A 19,178-nucleotide genomic window follows, 5' to 3' on the forward strand; every position below is an offset into this window, starting at 1 on the left:
GACAGTTCTAGGAAGTTTTTATTTGCCAGGCTCTGATTCTGCAACCCACCCATTTAAATTAAATACAAATCAATCACAGGATGTCAAAAAAAGTGTCTCAAAAAGAAACCTTTGCTATTAACAGTATACAGAGAGGTGACACAAATATATCCCAGTTACAATAAACCCAACACTCTATTACCACACATGTACGCTTCCCCTGGCCCAGCACTCCTGACACTAAATCACCCTGTGTGACTGTTGATGAAAATAGCATTTGCTTCCTACTTGCCCAGCAACAGAGGGAAGCTGGGGTGAGGGCAACTTTCAGAACGTTCCTTTCTGCAAACAGGACAGGGAAGTGTCCGTCCTACAACTTTTAGCTGGAACTGGTTTTAGAGGAGTTTGGGTCTGCCTGAACTGAAATAGCCAAGCTTAGTGTCACCCACCTATGCAAGCTCCTCTGTATCTTACTTGCAATAGAGCAGAGTAAGCACCATGGAGTACCTGGCAGCAGTTATATGTTCTCACACTGTGAAGTCAATCAGAAGGCAGAAAAAGTCCCTTTCTCAATCATGTTTAGATACCTGCAAATTAGCATTGAGTGGTGACTGCTAAAGCACAGAAGGTGCTCAACTGTTCCTGGTTTCACTTTCTTCAAGCAAATACTGTGCTAAGTTTCAGGTGGTGACAAACATCAGTGACCAAGCCACTTCTTGGCCCTAGAACTAGCCTCTTCCTTAGATACACTCTGCAAGTGGAACTGTGTTTATCCGCATGCTCCACCATTCCCTGGAAGAGGTATGAGACTGCACCACATGCAGCCAGACAGGGAGCTACTGGAGGCACCCAGGAACAACAGTCAGTGGAGAATTTATGGTGCTTAGCACCTTGAAAGAGCACAGAAGATAAAGGCACAAAAATCAATTGCTGAAGCAGTTTTCTGCTTAGAAAAGCACCTGGACATTTTGTGGATAAATACTTTCGTCAATTTTAGATAAAAATGTGAATATTTTTCCAGTTCTATAAAGAACATTCACATTCATAAGAAAACTATTTAAATATCCTACACACACTACTATGCTATATGCCAGATCTTCCAGACAGAATTCTATAATTCTACAACTTGTACCTTGCACCCCTTATCATGAGGTGGGAAACCACCGTGGGTGCAGAATTTGACCCTTATGTCCTCACACCACCTTGGTGAGGTAGATAGGTTCCATGACATCTTCTTCAGGAGGGGAAATAGGCAAAAAGAGGTGAACTGACTTGCATGGGGCTGCACAGAAAGTCTGGGAGCAGAACTCAGGTCACAGCCACAGATCTCTCCGCTATAAGACACTGCCTTACCTCCCACCCACCCCCATCTCCAGGGCTGAATGAAAAGCATCCACGTACCACTGACAAAATACACCCAGCACAATAACAATCATTCTGTAGGTTACTTCAGTTCCATAAATGGCATAAAGAGGTGCTACAAAACACTTTCCTCCCAAGATATGAATTCCAAAGTACACAAAACAACTCCCATCGCTGTCAGCCAGCACAAGCCTTAACATCTGGTCCCTAAATTTTTACCAGGTCATCAATTAGAGCCTTTCTCATGTCTTGACTCCACTCCAAAATTCCAGAGTTAATTAATAAGGCACATCAGGGGCTAATCCAGGAACTTTGGCAATAGGTGTGAAGTCCTGTAGGCCACTGGTCATCTCCAGGCTGGTACTCAGAAAACTCTAGTTGGCATGTGAAACCACATTTGTGGCTGAGAGAGGTAAAGGCTCCTGGCCCTGACAGTACCACAGTGCAAGAAACAGAGAGCCAGCTTTAATGCATCCTTGCCCAAGACATCAACTGAATCATGACCAGCACAGAATTATGTTATCTCAGCCCTCAATAAAGGTGTCTAAATGCAGTGAGATTTGGGAGTGAAAACAAGGCAAGAGAAAGCATGTTGGATGTTGACTTGGAAGGATCTCACCACATGGCTGAGGCCTAACTCAAACATAACACAGCATAATGCAACATTCCCCTTCTTCCCTAAACAAGTGATCACAGTGATTTCTCTGTATGGTTGCTGACTTGTGAATATAAGAAATAGTCAAGGAATATTCAGTCCCTGCCTGAGTGCAGTGTTCAATGCTAATGATTTACAAGTACATGCCAGTGATATAATAGTTCAAACCATTTGATACAACAGCCTCCCCTCTCTTTATGGAAAGTTCAATAAATTCTAATTCTTGACCTTGATTGGAGGTACAATGGATCACATGATCATACTTATGATCTAGACACATGTTCCTTAGGGTTGTGTAGCTGAACAACACTTTTGGCTCCAGCACGACTGGAGTAAGTTTGAGTTGGGTCAAGCCTGAACTGAGGTGTAACTGCTGGAAGGCAGCAAACACCTGACACTGGATCTGAAGTGGTGGTGAGACTCTATACAGGACTTCGGGCAATAGGGAGTAGTATTAAGGGTGCTTTCCTTGTTTAACACATGAATTCTTCACTGTTCACTGGTTCATTGTGCTGTTTGCCCAGGCTGGGAATGTGTCCAGCTCAAACATAGGTCTTCCCCATGTGTTGATGGCCAGTGTGACACAGAAGACTCCAATGATGTTCATCACTATTCCAGATCTAACCTGTGAGGACAAAAGTCCAAACCAACAATAATCAAATATCAGCACAGCAAGTCCAAACCAGCAACACCTAAACACCAGCACAGTAAACTGCAGCAAGGCCTGTTTGTACATACACAAAAAGAAGGTCAAATAAATCACAGAAGTAGCCATTTTACCCACTGCCTTATGCTCTTGCTTAGGTGGATATAGCAGGGAACACACTGTGCAAAGCCTTTGAACACTTTGCTATCTATATAACCAGTCTAGGAGCTTTAAGGTATGTACAACAAGCTGTTCTTATTAGCTAGAGAACAGCTTCTGCTGTCTTCAAGTCTCCAGTTAGAAAACCAATAATGTTTGGGTGTTCCGCCCAGAACCTGCCCTGTGTGGTCTGGCAGGCAATCAGAGGACCAGAGCTGAGGGCTCCTGATTGCTGCCTTCTGCTTTGAGCTCCAGTGGAGACAAAGCCTCAGACACTCTGTCCAAAGCCCCAGAACACTACAGAGCACCGCCTGCACTTTAACCCTTCAGGTTTCAGAGACTTATGACTTGTCAGTTTTTCATTTTATTTGGGCTGCACGGTATGTCTGCCAAAGCCTGTGAGAAGAGTACTGTTACTTCAGAGATGCAAATCTTTATCACAATATTAACACTGCAGAAGAGAAGGGCATAGGGTGGTAGTTACAGCCCATAAGAGCTTTCAGTACTTTGGAAATACTTGGCAAAGAAAATTAAACTCTCACCAGATTTTAGGATAAAGGCAGTGGAGAGTGTCAGATAAGAGACCAGGCAATTATCAGCTTACCATATCCAAAACACGGATCTGGCCATAGGAAAACACTATTGCATTTGGTGGTGTTGCAACAGGTAGCATGAAGGCAAAGGAAGCACTGAGAGTACCAGGCAGCATAACATACAAAGGGTGGATCTTGACAGATGTAGCCTGCAAAGAAATGGAGAGAATATCACACTGGAGGTGTTTCAAAAGAAAAGCGTAAAGGATCAGTCGATCCCAGACCATTGAGACACACAGGTTCATTTTGTTTCCTGGCATTACATCACCAGAGTAATTTACAAACATTTTATCCTGAAATCCATGTGTGCTTAAAGATAACTTTGCTGTTGTTTCCTGTCCCATAATACTGAAAAACAAGGCTTGATACTTTCTTGTTGTTTGTTTTGCTCTATGGTATAATTTGGAGTTCTGGTCAAATATATCCAACAATCTTTTCTTTGACCTCGAACAACCCTTTTGCCAGGGAACAGAGGGATTGGATTATAATTACTAGGCACATGGAGTTACACTCTTAGACTTTACATAAACTCTGTGGGACTCAGAATTTAAGTGCCAATTCAAGTCACTAATAGTTCAGTACCTTGACTGGGGTTATTTTATTGTGATGAAATGGTCTAGAATAAAGTGCTTATACTTTCCAAATTAAAGAACAAAGTAATCTATTTTTTCCTTTACGCTATAGTTTGAATTCTACTCAGAAAAGGCAGCGAAACTTACCAAGTTTTCCTGTGTAAGTTTTAAAATTGTTCTGTCTTCCTATGGGAAATGACACATTTCTCATAATCAGGCCTGCCACTTTGTGTATTTTAGCACAAAAACGTGAAGATGAATCATTCAAAGGCATGATCAGAAAGTGCTGGATTTTGTTTTGGTTTGGGTTTTGTGTGTGTGTGTTCTGCAGTTCTAAGTTGATGGGTCAAATGCAAAATGACCCGAAGTAACTGCTGTTTGCTGATCTGTATTGAAAAAGTGACTCTCACTTCATGATCTGGCTTCCTTTCCAGTGAGAAAACACCGAAGAAACATCCAAGACAATAAATATAACATTGCTTTGCCACCCAGACTGTCAGGCTAACTCTGATCTCCCATCTGACAGGGTAACAGGATGGAAGTAATCTTACCATGGATGAAAAGACAGGCAGGAAGAGAGTGGCCGTGGCGACGTTGCTGGTGCACTCGGTGAAGACAGCGATAATCAGCGAGAGCACTGTTGCAATGGCCCATGGGGGGATAGATCCCAGAGGAGTCATTTGACGACCCAGCCAAGCTGAGAGACCAGAGTTCTGACAAGAAAAAAAAGGGGATTTCAGTGAGGCTGAGAACCCCTGACTCACGAACAGGGAAGTCATGTTATGTGCGACACTCCTATAAAATAATGCAAAATGAGTCCTGAATTACATAATACAGGAAAGTACAGTGATCTGCCACGAACACTAGAAGAAATTCTTTGTCAGCTAGACATAATACTGAATTCCATTATTCTGATTCTTCTGGAAGCCAAGAAGCTTGCTCACATTTTGGTTATAAAATTATGGGGTTTTCGCTAAACAGAAACAATTATTTCTGAGACTATTGCAAATACTTAATATATGACCCAGAAGCTTCCTAGCAGATTTTTCTATAGCTTCTGAAGATAATGATTCTATACAAATGCTCTATTGTAGGAACACAGGGAGTAGTTGACTCAAACAGCTTATAAAACCTCTGACTTGATGGCTTCTAATGCTGCTGAGATTTAGTAATTTATGTGTGATGTATGTAGATGAATGTAAGGCTCTAGAGCTTTCATGTGCCCCATGGTTTAAACCTAATTAGCCACAAAACTTAGACGTGAACATTAATTTCCCCAAAGCATGGCACTGCTGATAGCTAAGGCTTGCTTTGATTTAGATGCATTTTAGCAGTGATGAAGGGAACAATACGGTTCACCTCAAGATTCTTTCCTGTTTGGGAATTCAGATGCCTTTTCTGTGAATTTATGAATACAGGATCAAAGCATGAGCTTATGGAATGAAGCCTGGCAATAGCCACTGACAAGAAGTTCAAGAAACCCCACTGTACAGAGTTTTGGGAGATACCTACCACAATGATTTTCTTTCTGACCACTTCAGTAGTAGTTTCGGTTTAAGTCTGAAGATATATAACTTTTGAACAAACCTCAAATGGGTCTGAAAATCTTACAAGTGTTATCTATACTTCTGTTTTTCTAGCCAGGGCTGGGATTGGGATGATTACAGAAATAAGAAAGGATGCTTTTCTGGACATCCAGCCAATGAAGATCCCAAACTACTCGGCAGCCTCCAAGAGGTAAAATAAAGAAACTTGATCAGAGCACAAAAATTCACGAAAAAGAGTCACAAACATTCACCTCTCCTCACAGTTTTTGGTAATTAAGATCTGCCTTCAGATCTGAACATCTCTACTGGGTTTGGCTTTGGGTGCATGCCCAGTAATACAGGACTAGATAACAAACCAGGGAAGTTCGCCTTTGAGTCAGAGAAAAACAGAAGTCAGGACATACTGCACTTGCATCAGCCAAAGCAAAACCTCCTCCCAGCAGCAGCACAATGCTCCAGGGCATCTTCCTCTGAACCACATTCCAGTCTAGCAGCGGGGCTGATAAAAATGGCTTTTTTATATCTGAAGTGAGAAATGAAAAGTAGAACATTTTTTAGGAGTGTGAAGACACTTTGTCTCCTGTTCTATAAGATACCAGTGGGCAGATGCACATTACTGAGAAACCTGCACAGGGTGAGGGTAACACACACGAGCAGGGACCCTCACTTGCCAACAAGTGAGGGAGGTGAGCTGCTCTAAGAACCGCATGCAAATCCAGTGCAGGTTTCTGCCTCCTTAACCGAACTGGCCAGTTGTTTCACAATGTTGCAATCCCTCTTTTAAATACCTTCTTCAGTCTGTTCAGGGTCAGACATGCTTGAATTCCATGCTATGAATTTGGGCTTATGAGCAGGAAGGATAAACAGTAGCAGGGCGATAAACACAGCAGGAGCAGAATCAGTGATATACCTAACAAAGAAAAGAGAATACAGCTTAGAAAATGGACATCTTTCTCTTAGAAGAGGGCTGCCTTCCAGCATCCCAGTCACTGGTCTTTGCCATCCTGTTTGGGGCTGGCACTTGAGCAAAACAGGTCATTAGCCCATATCTGAGGGTCTCTCAGACCTGCCAGAATGTAAACACAGTAATAAAAGAAATGAGTTACAATACACATTAATAACCAGAGTCCCAGATGAAAATGGCTCCTTGAGCAGGGTTCCTTCTCTGTGCTGAAGCCAAGATTCAATAGCTGTATCTCAAGAGACAGACATGTAAAGAAATGGCCTGAATGACAGGTCCAACATGCATTTGATGTCCTTAACATGCCACACAATGCAAAGAAGTCAAAGCACAAAATCAATTTTCCAGTGAGTTCTAAGGTATTGGTTAGAGGTGATATTGCCACCATAGCTGACTGAAGCTCATGCAAAACAAAATACCAAGGTGTATGTCAGTATGACTGAGACCAGCATTACAGAATTTTCTCTTCCTTTAAAAGGTTCAGCTTGCTCCATCTCCCAGTCTCCAGCCTTCACTGCAGTACAAACTGTCAAACCATAGATCAATTAATCTTATTCACAACCAAGAGGGTAAAGGATGGAAAGAAACGTAAAAACTTACTTTTCTCCTTCTGGGAAGAGCCTAGTTGCCCAGCCTTTTACAAAGCCTGGGTGTCTGGAAAACCATAAGAGCACCAGCAATACAAACATGAGGAGGACATTGAATTCAGCGTAAGAGATAGGGCCTAACTTCTTCATTTCTGCCTTCAGCACACTGTATGCAGCTTTTTCTTTGGCAGTTCTCTCTGTCCCACAGCCCCAGCTTTTTTTAAAGCTTTAAGAAAAATGGAGAAGAAGATACTGTAAGTATTAGCATACTAGAGGGATTTAACATGCTTGCCACGCTGAATCTGTCACTCTTGGGGACAGACACAGACTACAGCAGAGGCCACAAAGAAAGAAATTACAACAGTGTCAAAGTATTTTGTGGGGACATGCCAGTTCTCACAGAAGAATGAGGTCAATGAATGGATGCCAGTCTCTATCCAGTTTGGAGTAACCTAGGATGAAAAACTCAGGTTTGAATCAACAGTTGCAAACCAGCTATGCCAACTCTCCCAGGGCTGAAATTCACAGGTGTGAGACGAAAAAACAAAAAGACAATTCTGTCTGAAGATTAAGAATGTATAAAGCTTTTGCCTTAGTACACACCTCCCATGAACACAAAACGTTTTCCAGACCTCAAAAGTTGCTGTAAAAGGGAACTGCTCTGTGCTACAAAATTAATAACTTGTCAGTGCATTTGTTTCACTGATCTGCACTAGCTTACTGAGGGGTTTAGACACTATCATGTAGGCAAATACTTACTTGAGTCCCATGAAGGAGCACTGTAGCCAAAGCCAAGCTAGCACCAACATCAGAACCATGTTTGGGAATGCAAATCCAAACCAGGAAGCAAAATTCACAACATCATTATTGTTGGGATATAACCTGAAATGAAAAGTGCTTTATCTATGAATGTCAAAAAACATAATCTACTCTCCCTTTAATGATCCTCAGTTTTCCTTGTGTTGTACTTTGATGCATATAGGAGCTCATGTTGATATTTTAGGTCTCAGTAAGATAAGTGTGGCTGAAAGATCTCCTATACATTCTAGGTACCTTCCACTTCCAACATGCCTGCTTATTTATTCCAAGACAGGATGTTCTTTCTTCCTCCCAATCCACTGTAATAAGAGAGCAAGAAATGTCTTTCCTGAAAATTAATTTCCTGAAATTAATACCTGAACTTCTGTTCCCTTCAATAGAAGACAAAGTGCTAGTTGCCCTGCAAAAATGAAACCAGTGTTTTAAGAACACTAACTTTTGCTCTTCCCTGTGTCTGCTAATAACAATCAGAGGGAGAACATCAATAGCAAACTTCCAGCTGGGTGTTAAAAGCAACAGATAATTCAGTAGCTGAGGCTGAAGTACTTGCAATAGAAGAAAGCAGTGTTGAGGGTCTGATGTGGAGTTCGCAAAATTTCCACTGCAGATTAGGTTCCATGTAAATCAGTTCCCAAACTCAGTTTAGCAATGAGAGTACAACATAACTGTACTGTTTCCACAGCCACAGCATAGAGGAACAATACTGTAGGAGAGGCTAAGCTACTTTTGGCTCTCTTCGGTGTGCTTACGAGTAATCTACATTCTCCTGATGCTCTTCACTGCAGTTCCTCTTCTGATGTTCTGTATTTCAGTTGAAAAAGAGAATGCAGAAGAACCAATATCTCATAATCAACCAGCTGTCTGTCAATTGCCAGCAAGTATTTACAATTTTCTCAGAAGACCTATAATTCCATCTCATAGCTACCTTTTAAAAGATGTTGAAGCAAATAAATAAGATCCAACACTTCATACATATTTCTCACTCTCAGTTCCTCAACTTAATCCTTAAAGTTTACAACTGAAATTGCTACCTCAGACCAGTCAGTTGGTCACAGAAACAGTATGATAGTATAACTAAAAGAAGCAGCAAGAATGACTTACTGATTCATCTGGCCTTTCAGCACCATGTTCGGTCCTGTTCCAGTGAGTGTTGCAGTTCCTCCGATGCTGGCAGCGTAGCACACACAAAGTGTCATTCCCTTGCATATACGCTTCCGCATTTTCTTTTCCTCAGAAGACCTGGGGTCATCAGGGACTTGTCCATTGCTTACCACTAGACACAAAGAACACAACTTGCCTGAGGTAAAGTTAGGGAGGCAGAGAATTCAGAATAGGGTCTGCAGGCTCAGTGCTTCCAGTTTGTATATGCTATTTATTTTAATTAAAGAAATCACAGATATGTCACTAAATACTTCGGATTCATGTTCATGAGGAGCTAAAGAGAGAGGCTGGCAGCCTGGATCTACGTAATCCAAGGATGCTATTGTCCACTTCAGTGCTATGGTTCCTCAGCAGTAATTTCCTGTTTCACAGAGAGGCTTACAACCAGCCAGATATTGTAGTCACTGGAACCATTTCCAATCCCCCAGTAAGAATCCATCTGGCTTTAACAGTTATGAATATGGGCAGGGAAAAAAACCACTGAAAACCAAATTCTTGCTTGGCATTAACTTAATCAATATGTCACATCAGTTTACAGTAACAGTGAAACTGTGCTGCTGTGTCCATTGTTCTCTAATCTTGAAGTCTGACTGGACTAATGGAGCAGGACAAAGAATTTATGGCAATTACAACCAATTCAACAATACCAAAGGGGATTTTTTGCACACACTTATTACCTTCACTACACTTGAGATCTGGTCTTTAATCACATTTAATAATACAGCCCTCTGTAACAGCACAGCAGACCAGTGAAATGAGAGGGACTGAGTTTGTGCACATGGTACAAATCAAATGAAATCTACTGCAGAACCATGGCATTGGCAGAGGACCTTGAGGAAACAAGCATCAGGGGTAAGATCATACTTTAAAGTGCTCCAAAGAGCAGTCGGTCTACTGTGAGTCAAATTACACCAGCTACTCTTTTCCATGTGGCTTTTAAAGTAGTCCTCTTTCTTCTCCCCACCTCCACATACAGTCTGGTCAATAAAGAGATATTTATTACCCTAGAATCAAAATAGGCTGTGTTTACATATTTTTTTTTTCAAATATTCTTACATGTGGCTTGGAAGCTGAATCCCCACTGATAATCACAATATTTAGAAAGTGGGATTCTGGGGGTTTCGATGGTTATTTCCCACAGGATATGTTTTTCACTTCCCTGATCAGACAGTTAAGTCTAGGGAATTTCTGGGAGAATGACTCCACCTCGAAGGAAAGAACATAACAATCTGTCTGGGATCTAGCACTAGTATAACGAAATGGTAGCCACCAAAATTGAAGCTATTTTGTAAAACCTAAATGTCATGTATTAGGGGTTTTCAGTCAGGTTACCATCCTCTTCCCTTGGAAAAGGTACCAAGCACTCCTTCTAGGCTCAGTAACTGTGAGTGTAGTAAGTTCAGTAGCATCAGCTCATTGGTGAGCAGGCCCTTACCACACACTGCAGCAGGATCTGATGTGCTCTTTTCCTCCAGCTCGATCACTGTATTTGTTTGCCCAATTGCTTGTTCCATCATGGTCACATCATACTCTGTGTTGTCCATTTGATCCAGGACAGCCTGGACAATGGGAACCATCATGGCAGTGGTGGCTGTGTTACTTATCCACATGGACAGGAAGGCAGTGACTATCATAAATCCCAGCATGAGGCTGAAAAGAGAGAAATAGGCAGAAGAGAAAGGAGGAAAGCAAACAGACACTGCTTGGCTTTGTAGTCACTGTAATTTGGAGAGCAGAGCCCAAATGGGGATGTGTGTAGTATCCAATAATAGAGAATAGGACCAGATTCCCTTCAAGGACAGCTCTGCCACCTTCACTGAAGGAATCCCAGTGAATGATTCAGACTGTCATAATTTTGTCCCCAGTAGCAAGCCTCGACAATTTAGTCAGATACTGGTTTTGGCTTAAGGACGAATAAACTGTTCCTGTTGCTAGACTTCACCTCTGGAAACTCTGTGCAAGTGCAGCTAAACAGATTCTTGAAGGATCCTTCCTCTGCTGACGGTTAAACACCACCCCTAGGCCTCTGCTAAATTGACAAGAGGCAAAAAAGAAGCAATTTAACACTCTTACAGTGCAGGTTTCACCCCAAGAATCAGAAGGACCTTCAATGCAATCCTTTTGTGAAGATTCCACTGTTCAACAGAAATTGCAACAATCAGCCCTCCAACAAAGAGCATGTTTGTGTCATTGAGGTACTGCAAGCACACCTGAAAGACAGAAAAGGTAAGTCAGGGGCCCAAATGTTGCCTCTTGCTTGCTTCACTAGTACATTTTGCCTTCCACCCTCTCAAAGCCACAGACTAGACCAGGCCCCATCCAACACTGGCAGAAGATGCAGCTGCAACCTCAGAGCTCCCTGCAGTTTCCTGAACCCTTAATCCCCTGTGTAAATGCTGAACTGTCTGTGTAGAGGCTCTTTGTGCATCATTGTACAAAAGCACAACAGTTTCCTAAAACATTGTTAGGGTCTCAAGGTATGGTGTAGGCGCTGGAAACACTGAGCTCCAAAACGGGTTTCTCAGCACGTTTAGCAACCATACCTGCCTTTACCAGCTTCTTGGCCAGTAGTGACCTGGGCTACAGAACTTGGAAACAGCCCAGGATGAGCTGAGGACACAGCATACCTGCTGGCACCACACTGTCTATCCTGTCAGAAGTTTGTCCCGTGCATTTTGAGATCTCCCAGAGGATCTATCTGTCCACACTGCTCTCTCATGGGACGGGATACGAACACATAAACTGCTGGCACTAGTGGGATGCTCTCCAGCAGGATCCATGCCCAAAACAGACCCTCCCCTCTACCAACTCAAGCACCCCACTCTTAACATTTTGGGCAAATGTGTATTTAGTTCAGCATCTTCCTATACAAGAACCCTGAACACTAATACAGACTTGTTGGCTAAATATTGATGAGGGATCAGAGCACTGGATTTCCCTGTATCAGAGCTGGATTTAGTGAGTTCCTTACTGATTTAGAGCTCTGAACTCCAAGCAGAGGGAAAAATACCACTGGCATGAGGGAAGTGACAGCCAGGGGGATCACTTCAGTGCACCAATACACAGCCATGATGATGATGATATATGCACATTTGGCCTCCTGAAACATAACAGAAGACACATTTAAGCATAGAAAACAATTTTTAAAGATAAGAAACACACTGGTAGCTCTTAAAAAGGGCTCACACACTACACTGTCTGCAGCTTAACAAGTTATGCTGAATGAGGATTTAAACTTGTGCTTTTAAACCACATTCTGAAGTCACTTGTATAAAAAGATCTTTTTGACAAAGAAGACATAGTGTTTGTTTTAATCCATCCACACAAAATAAATGGTGTGAGAAAAACAAACCTTCCACAACTAGGTAAGTGCATAGTTTGCCATGTGCAATTACCTCCTGGCAGTTGAGGTCAGCAGATTTCACTTCTAGGAGCCAAGAACAGCAATAGTGAGTTAAATATTTTTAAATGGATGGCCAAATTTCCCATTGTGGATGATTACCTTGCCTGAAATTCACAAGTCTTTGAGGTGTGTCCATGTTCTTAGTTTTTTAAAGTAACTCTTAAAATAAAAGTTTGGGTTTTTTTTGGTAACTAAGTACGTTACAGGTATTTAATTACTTTCCTAAATCATACTGTGCTTACCTGCTAAGGGGATTCCCTAGATTAGAATTGTTGCAACCTGTCTTTTTGGACTGTTGATCAGGCATTTCTGTAGCGCAGCCTTCCTTGGTTTGTACTCTCAAAATTGTTGGGAGAAGCAAGCATTCATTAGCTAACAGTGAACTGTTTGAAAGGTGAAGTCAGTGTTCTGTAGTCCAGTATTTGCTCATATTTACAGCATGTGTTTATAGGATTTTATTCTAATACAACAAATGAGACTTTATTGCTAAAATAAATGGTGTGACAGTGACATTTAAAAACTACTGTCAGGTGATATTTATAAATAGGTCTGCGTTTTCCTTCATTTTGCTGAGAAGTTTAAGAACCAGAAAACAGCCTTCGTAAGAAATTTGATTTTTTTTCTGTCAGGTTTCCAGGAGATTACTTACAGCACAAAAAAAGAAAAAGTTTTGAAAAAAAAATTATTCAGAAACTAAAAGATATCAGATAGATCCCAAGGAAGTCTCTTCCTTTTATATATACAAGGTGAGCTCATGATACAATTCATGCTGTACCACAATAACTCAGGGCTAGAACTGACTGTGGGTAATCTGTTGCCAATATGAAAGACAGATAAACAACTGTAAGTGAATAAAATTCACAACAGAGAAGGAACATTGGTCTTAGAGAGTAGAGAGTAAATAATTTATGTGAAGTTCAAAAATACAACCATGCTTATAAATTAACTCCAACAACCACGGCCAATTCAAACAACCAAACGTTTGGAATTAAATATATGTTTGTATTTATGCCTATGTCTGCCTATGATTTATCAGAATAGTCACAGAACGTTTCTTTGGTGTTTTGTATCAACTGTACAGTGACCTGCCTCCTCACTGAGAGATCAAAAGGCAGTCAGTGACAGAATGTTACTCCTGTGTTATGAAATACTGTCATTTCTCAGATTAGACTGGTAACACAATATGCCTACGAGTACTTGAAAACTGAAGACGTACTTAATTGTTTTAGGGAAATTATCTTTCCTAGTTTTGACCAAAGTAGAGCTTAACAGTCAGGAATTTCTTGTTCTATAAAACACCATCATTCAACTGAAAGGCAGGGCTGATATTACTTAGACAGGTAACCAAAGGGATGGCAATTTGGCTTATAAACACACATGAAATTTTCCTGTACTTTAAAACAGAGAGCAATACAAGTCGCTCAGAAAGGCTATTCTGAGCATTAGAATAGCCTATAAAGCTCTAGTAGGCTAAAATACTGCAAACAGAGCTTTCACATTTGGTCAAGAAGGTTACAGGATACTAAAGTTCAAACTCTTCACTGGGTTATTTCAATGTTATGCTGGCATAACTCCACTGAACGCAAAGGAGTTGTGCTATTGCCATCCCTGGTGTAAGAAGGATGTGAATTGGAGAATACGGCATTTGAAACCCTCATCAGTGCATACACACAACTGCACCAGGATGCAGAATGCCACCAAGCAAAACGGGCAGAGTACCAACGCCTCAGCAGAGCTGGGGAACGCACTCCTGTCCTTCATCCCACTGCCACTGCTTCGAGAGAATACAAGACACAGTTCCAAACGCGCCGGCCACTTACGCGTGGATTTGTCTTGGCCCAAAACGAATTGCATCTAATTGCACTATTGGGTTGGGTCCGTGGGAGCCCCTGGGAGCAGCGCCAGGCGCCGAGGGCAGAGTGGGATCTCCTGGGGGGCAGCAGGGCAGGGACCCCTCAGGCACTTACCCGCGTGGACACAGCGAGCGGCAGCGGCAGCAGCAGCAGCGGCGTGAGGAAGAGGATGGCGAAGGAGCGGTACCGCAGCAGGGGCCGCAGGCACGTCGGGGCCATGTTCTGTGGGGTGACACGGTCAGGACGGCAGCGGGAGCAGCGCCCGCCGCCGCCGCCTTAAGTACGGGGCGGGAGGGCCGGGAGGGACGCGGCGGGGGGCGACACGTCCCGCCCGCCCCGCCGGGGGCGGCCCCGGGCACCGCCGCGGGCACGGCCTGGCAGCGAACGAGCCGCCCCGAGCGCCCCGGCCCCGCTCCGAGCCGCCCTCCCTGCCCGGGGCCCCGGGGCACGGCGCGGGATCGGTCCCGGACCCCCTCCCTTACGGCCACCCCCGTGCGGGGCTTCTGCAGCCCCTCCGTGCCAAGGAAAGCTGCTCAATGGCTGTGTATCAGCTACCACACCAGTCGGGAGAACGTTTTAAGAACGACCTCCCTGCTCACAGCGCCCACAGAAAGGTGTCAGCGAGCACGGATTCACACATCGTGTGCAGGGACCGAAGTGCTGACACTGGACGTTCGGGAGGTGCTGGTGGCGCCACGGGAGGATCGTCCCTCGATCATTCACACAGTGGTGAGGAAGGACTGAGCTCCTTTAGGGAAACTGAGAGTTAAAACCGCATTGGAGGTCTCCCCAAAACAAAGGTCTGTGCAGGCATGCATGGCTGTGTTTCGTTATTATTTTGTGAGGCACTGTGCGTCTGGATGTGGGTTAAAAATAACCCAGAAAGGTTAACCTGAAAGGTTGTTTTTAATGTTGTTGAATTCAGTGACTTCATCTACAGTGCAGCCTCGGAAACCGAAGGGATGGCCCCACTGACAGGTTGGCCAGTGCTATCGTGAAGGCAGAAAGGAACAACTGGAGGGACTGGAAACTAGACTAAGGACAAACAAAGTGTTGATATTTTAGGCTCTGCTTCTGGGATGTCAACAGCCACCTGAAACTGAAGTTAGCATAAATCATATCTCAACAATTTGATCCACAGTCTCTTCATACAGTCTTACCAAGCAGTTATCACTGAAATAAAGAATTTCAGATTCCACAGCAAGTAATGAGGGAGCTCTGACTACAGCTTGCACTATTTGTCCTCTGCTGACCAGAGGAACTTGAGTGACAGAAGTTCAAAACAAGACACTCCAATGTTACTGTTCATTTATAAAAGCAGTGAATGCCCACTAAGGAAAACAGTAGCCAACCGGATCTGGACAGATTCCAAATCTTCAAACCTTTTGCAGCAGTCCCTTTGGGTAACTTACCAACACAGAGGAAACTTCACACCAGTGCAAAGTCTAGCAGAAAGTGGGGAATCAGCCAAAACTTGCATTCCTGTGGCCAATCTCCAATGAAAAAATGGTTCCTAGTCAAAAAAGAAAAAGGACTACAAACACTTAAATAAGAAAATGCAAATTGTTAGCTCTAAAGGAGTTGTACTAGGGTTCACTCTGATAGACCAGTGCAAACATGATTTGTTGTCTTCTTGTTTCAATACGATGCAGTGCAAAAAAAAAAGAAAATAAAGGCAACAAATGTGTTGATACCTTTAGATAGAATAATCCTGTGAAAAGAGACTTGCTTGCTGTACCTGGGGATGAGACCAAGGACTCCTGTGGGCAGTTCAATTAGCTAATTCATGCCTCAGTCCTTTTTTGTCAAATACAGAAAAGGGAATCAATATCTTATTGTGCAGAATTATTGCAAACTTGCCTTCAGTGTGCCAGGCAAAGTACTTCCAATAATATGGAACAAATCAGAAAAAGACTTAGAGAAAAGAACCAGCATCTGAATAATAGGGAATCACACGGAAAGGTAATGGGTACCCCCTGCTGATGCTCACAGAGCACCACACCAGCAAAGGGTGTACTTTTGGGATGGAGAGGCATTGGTCCCTGGGTTTCTTATGATCAGCTGACTTAGGACAGGGATGAGAAGATGGTGCAGGCCTCTCAAGAGATTATAGACCAGAAAGGAAGGAGCAAAGAAGGAAAACAGGGAGGTGTCAATTAAGACCAGTAAGTACTTGGCTCTTAGAGATAAATACCCACTTCCCAATGCTTCTGGCAGAGGTGCGTGGTTAATACCAGTTGAAAGAGAGAGAGATATAGGAAAAACACTGAGTTCAGATTTGAAAGACAGCATGCCTAGATTTTCTTTATTTGAGCATTTTTTCTCTGAGATCCAGGTCCTAAACTAAGCAATTGTAATCTTTTCATGAATGAAGACCAGCACTGATGAGCTGCCTTTAGAAACTCTAAATTTAAGGCATTTGATTAAAGCAGTACTGGGGAGAAATCTCAAGTGGGTACATGGAAATGAGCAACTTTTACTTCTTTATTTCTTTGGTAAAGTAGGCTCCTTTTCTAGAGGTTTGCTTCAGGAGGAGAGCAGGTTGGTTTGTTGAAGTGCATGTGGAATATTTCTTCGTGAACAACAACAGTGCTGACGGATGAGAAGTCGAATTAGTGCCAACTACAATTCCTGTGGAAGTCTGCTAGGAATTCAGCTAAAACCAATCACAACAGCTGGCTGAGGCAGAGCAGCAAAGACAAGGTCCTGCACTGAACTGAACCTGTAAACCTGAAAGGTAAATTCTGACCTTGATACCACCTTGTTCAAGCCATCCTGCCACTGCACACTTCATATTTAAGATACATCCACCAATATTTTATAAACCACTGGAGGTTTACGTGTGTCAATTCATGTTCTACTGTAAGAACCAGGAGAGTGAGAAGTTGACTGAATCCAGATGTTAGAACCACATAATCAAGTATTACGGCAAACTGCAACAACACAGGCAGGAAAAAGAATACTGAGTGAGGACAAGAGAGAAGACATCTACATTCAGATAAAGAGGTGGGAGAGTTGTGCAATGCATAATCAAGATGGGTAAAAGAGGGCTTTACAGTATAGGCTGAGACTGGGCATGGCTCTAAGAGATCAGCCTGCACCAGCAGAGAGAAGCATGGAGAAGCATGTTCCATTTGGCAAGTATCCCAGCTGTTCCCCATTTCCCTCAAAATATGCTTACAACTGAGCTGCATTTGGCACTGGCTGGACATGAGCGTGCTACAGGAATGGCAGCTCTTTCACGTAATTTGACGATGAGCTTCCTCTTTACTGTGCCAAGAAAAAGATGGACAAAGCTTTGGCTGTTTGCTTTACAGACAGGTCTGACAGCCAGGCAGAAGGGAGCTGCAGAGAGCCTATGTGCTCGCAAAACATCCAGGAGGAGTTTTAGGTGGTCCAAAGAGCATTCAAATAAAAACCTCCCACAGCCTGAAATTCAGCTCATGCTAATTGAGCACTAACTTCAGGCTTTCAAGAGAAAGGGATCCTTTCCTCCAGTCAGTACTGCTCTGAATATAGCAGACAGCACTGGCTTTGACAACTGCTTTAAAGGCAGTGGGTAAAATTAGCTTTTGATTGCAGACACCATTTAGAAGCAGAATATTGTAGCAGCCTTTGGGCCAAATTTTGATACCCTTGTGTTGAACAATGTGCTGCTCTTGTTCTTCTTGGTAGTAAATTTCAAATCAGTTTACAAAGGAACTCAAATCTTTGTGTTACAAAGAGGTTTAGGCGTGGGTGATAACATGAGTTGGAACCAGGAGCTGAATCAGGTCTCTTGTACCTGAAATCCCTTTTCCTGGTTGCTAGACACCACTGCTCCCATTTGCTGTCCTGCTGCCCTAATAAACACAGGTATTTTGAAGCATGCCAAGAACCAAGGGTTAGAGTAACAGAGCCAAGCCCATCTTGTGGCTCACTGACACCAACCTGCCCTGGCCTTCTTGCCATTTCTCAGCTGGGGGCTTTGGGGCTTATTTGATTTAACTTGATAAAGAAAGCAGAACATTTTTCTGCTGTGAGCGAGGTGAGTAGGTTCAGTGAAGTGTTCAGTGAGCACCAGAGCCAGCTCGAGAGAATGGGCCACTTATGGCTGGGCACAGGAACAGCTGGGACAGGAACAGCCGCACCTTTCAAGACAGCAAACGCCTAGATAAACTTGACAGCATTGTCAAACCATACACAGAGTCTTGCAATCTTCCCTTTTGTACTTCAGATACCAGAGTCAATGATATGAACCACTGTTGAGTTCTACTTGGAAATGGGACACTGCTGAAGACCAGTTAAAAAAGGGTGACCTGCATTTTTTGGGTTATTAGAAAGGGACTAGAAATCAATTCCACTTGGAAGGTAGGAATTCCAGGGTCATCAGTCCAGGTGGAAAAATTGGAAAATAAAGATTTTATTATAGTTTAGTTCATTCCTGAGAAGCTGCTTTTCTGATATATCGCACTCACTACAAGCCAATTATCCCAGTTACTCCGGTTATTACTGCCAAGGAGGCTTTACAGGCAGCAGCTGGTTCATTTAATTACAGATAGACATATTTTCTGCCTCTAATTCAAATGCTGCCCAAGCATACAAGTACAGTTTGCTTGTTCTAAAGCAGTCCATTTGACCTAGATAACTGCTACTCCTTCTCACAATAAAAATTCTCCTCACATTCTTTTTAAAGTTCTTTCATGTTGCAAGCTCATGTACCCAGAGGTACAGAAGTTTTAACAAAATTAAATTAAACAAGGACTGTAAGACATATCATACTTGATGCTGAGAAACAAAAATTAAAACAACTGACCCCGAGACATTCTAGGACTTAAAAGAAAAAGAAGTGTTTCTCCTTAGGCTTTTGAAAATCATTTAAAAAATAACCAGCTCAAAACT

The 19,178-nt window shown here is 42.8% G+C and overlaps 1 protein-coding gene across 4 annotated transcripts in view; it reads right to left on the reverse strand.

Annotated features, from left to right (window-relative positions):
• Positions 1-19,178, reverse strand: part of LOC114004035 (solute carrier family 13 member 5) — a 20,667-nt gene continuing 1,489 nt past the window's right edge. The window contains exons 2-14 of one of the 4 annotated variants that reach the window (XM_027751619.2): positions 15,710-15,810; positions 14,412-14,519; positions 12,013-12,141; positions 11,115-11,251; positions 10,477-10,691; positions 8,982-9,153; positions 7,821-7,943; positions 7,075-7,287; positions 6,302-6,423; positions 5,918-6,036; positions 4,518-4,679; positions 3,406-3,543; positions 1-2,621 (exon numbers count right to left, since the gene is read on the reverse strand). In XM_027751619.2, the coding sequence (XP_027607420.1) occupies positions 2,493-2,621; positions 3,406-3,543; positions 4,518-4,679; positions 5,918-6,036; positions 6,302-6,423; positions 7,075-7,287; positions 7,821-7,943; positions 8,982-9,153; positions 10,477-10,691; positions 11,115-11,251; positions 12,013-12,141; positions 14,412-14,516 (1,764 nt within the window). In that variant the 5' untranslated portion in view covers positions 14,517-14,519; positions 15,710-15,810 and the 3' untranslated portion in view covers positions 1-2,492. Of the gene's footprint in view, positions 2,622-3,405; positions 3,544-4,517; positions 4,680-5,917; positions 6,037-6,301; positions 6,424-7,074; positions 7,288-7,820; positions 7,944-8,981; positions 9,154-10,476; positions 10,692-11,114; positions 11,252-12,012; positions 12,142-14,411; positions 14,520-15,709; positions 19,165-19,178 lie in introns of those variants that run through there. The other 3 variants (XM_039386993.1, XM_039387003.1, XM_027751621.2) reach the window with 3 other exon arrangements.

This window comes from Pipra filicauda, unplaced genomic scaffold, assembly GCF_003945595.2.
Source record: "Pipra filicauda isolate LSUMZ 115617 unplaced genomic scaffold, ASM394559v2 scaffold120_size2142806_pilon, whole genome shotgun sequence".
Classification (NCBI taxonomy): domain Eukaryota; kingdom Metazoa; phylum Chordata; class Aves; order Passeriformes; family Pipridae; genus Pipra; species Pipra filicauda.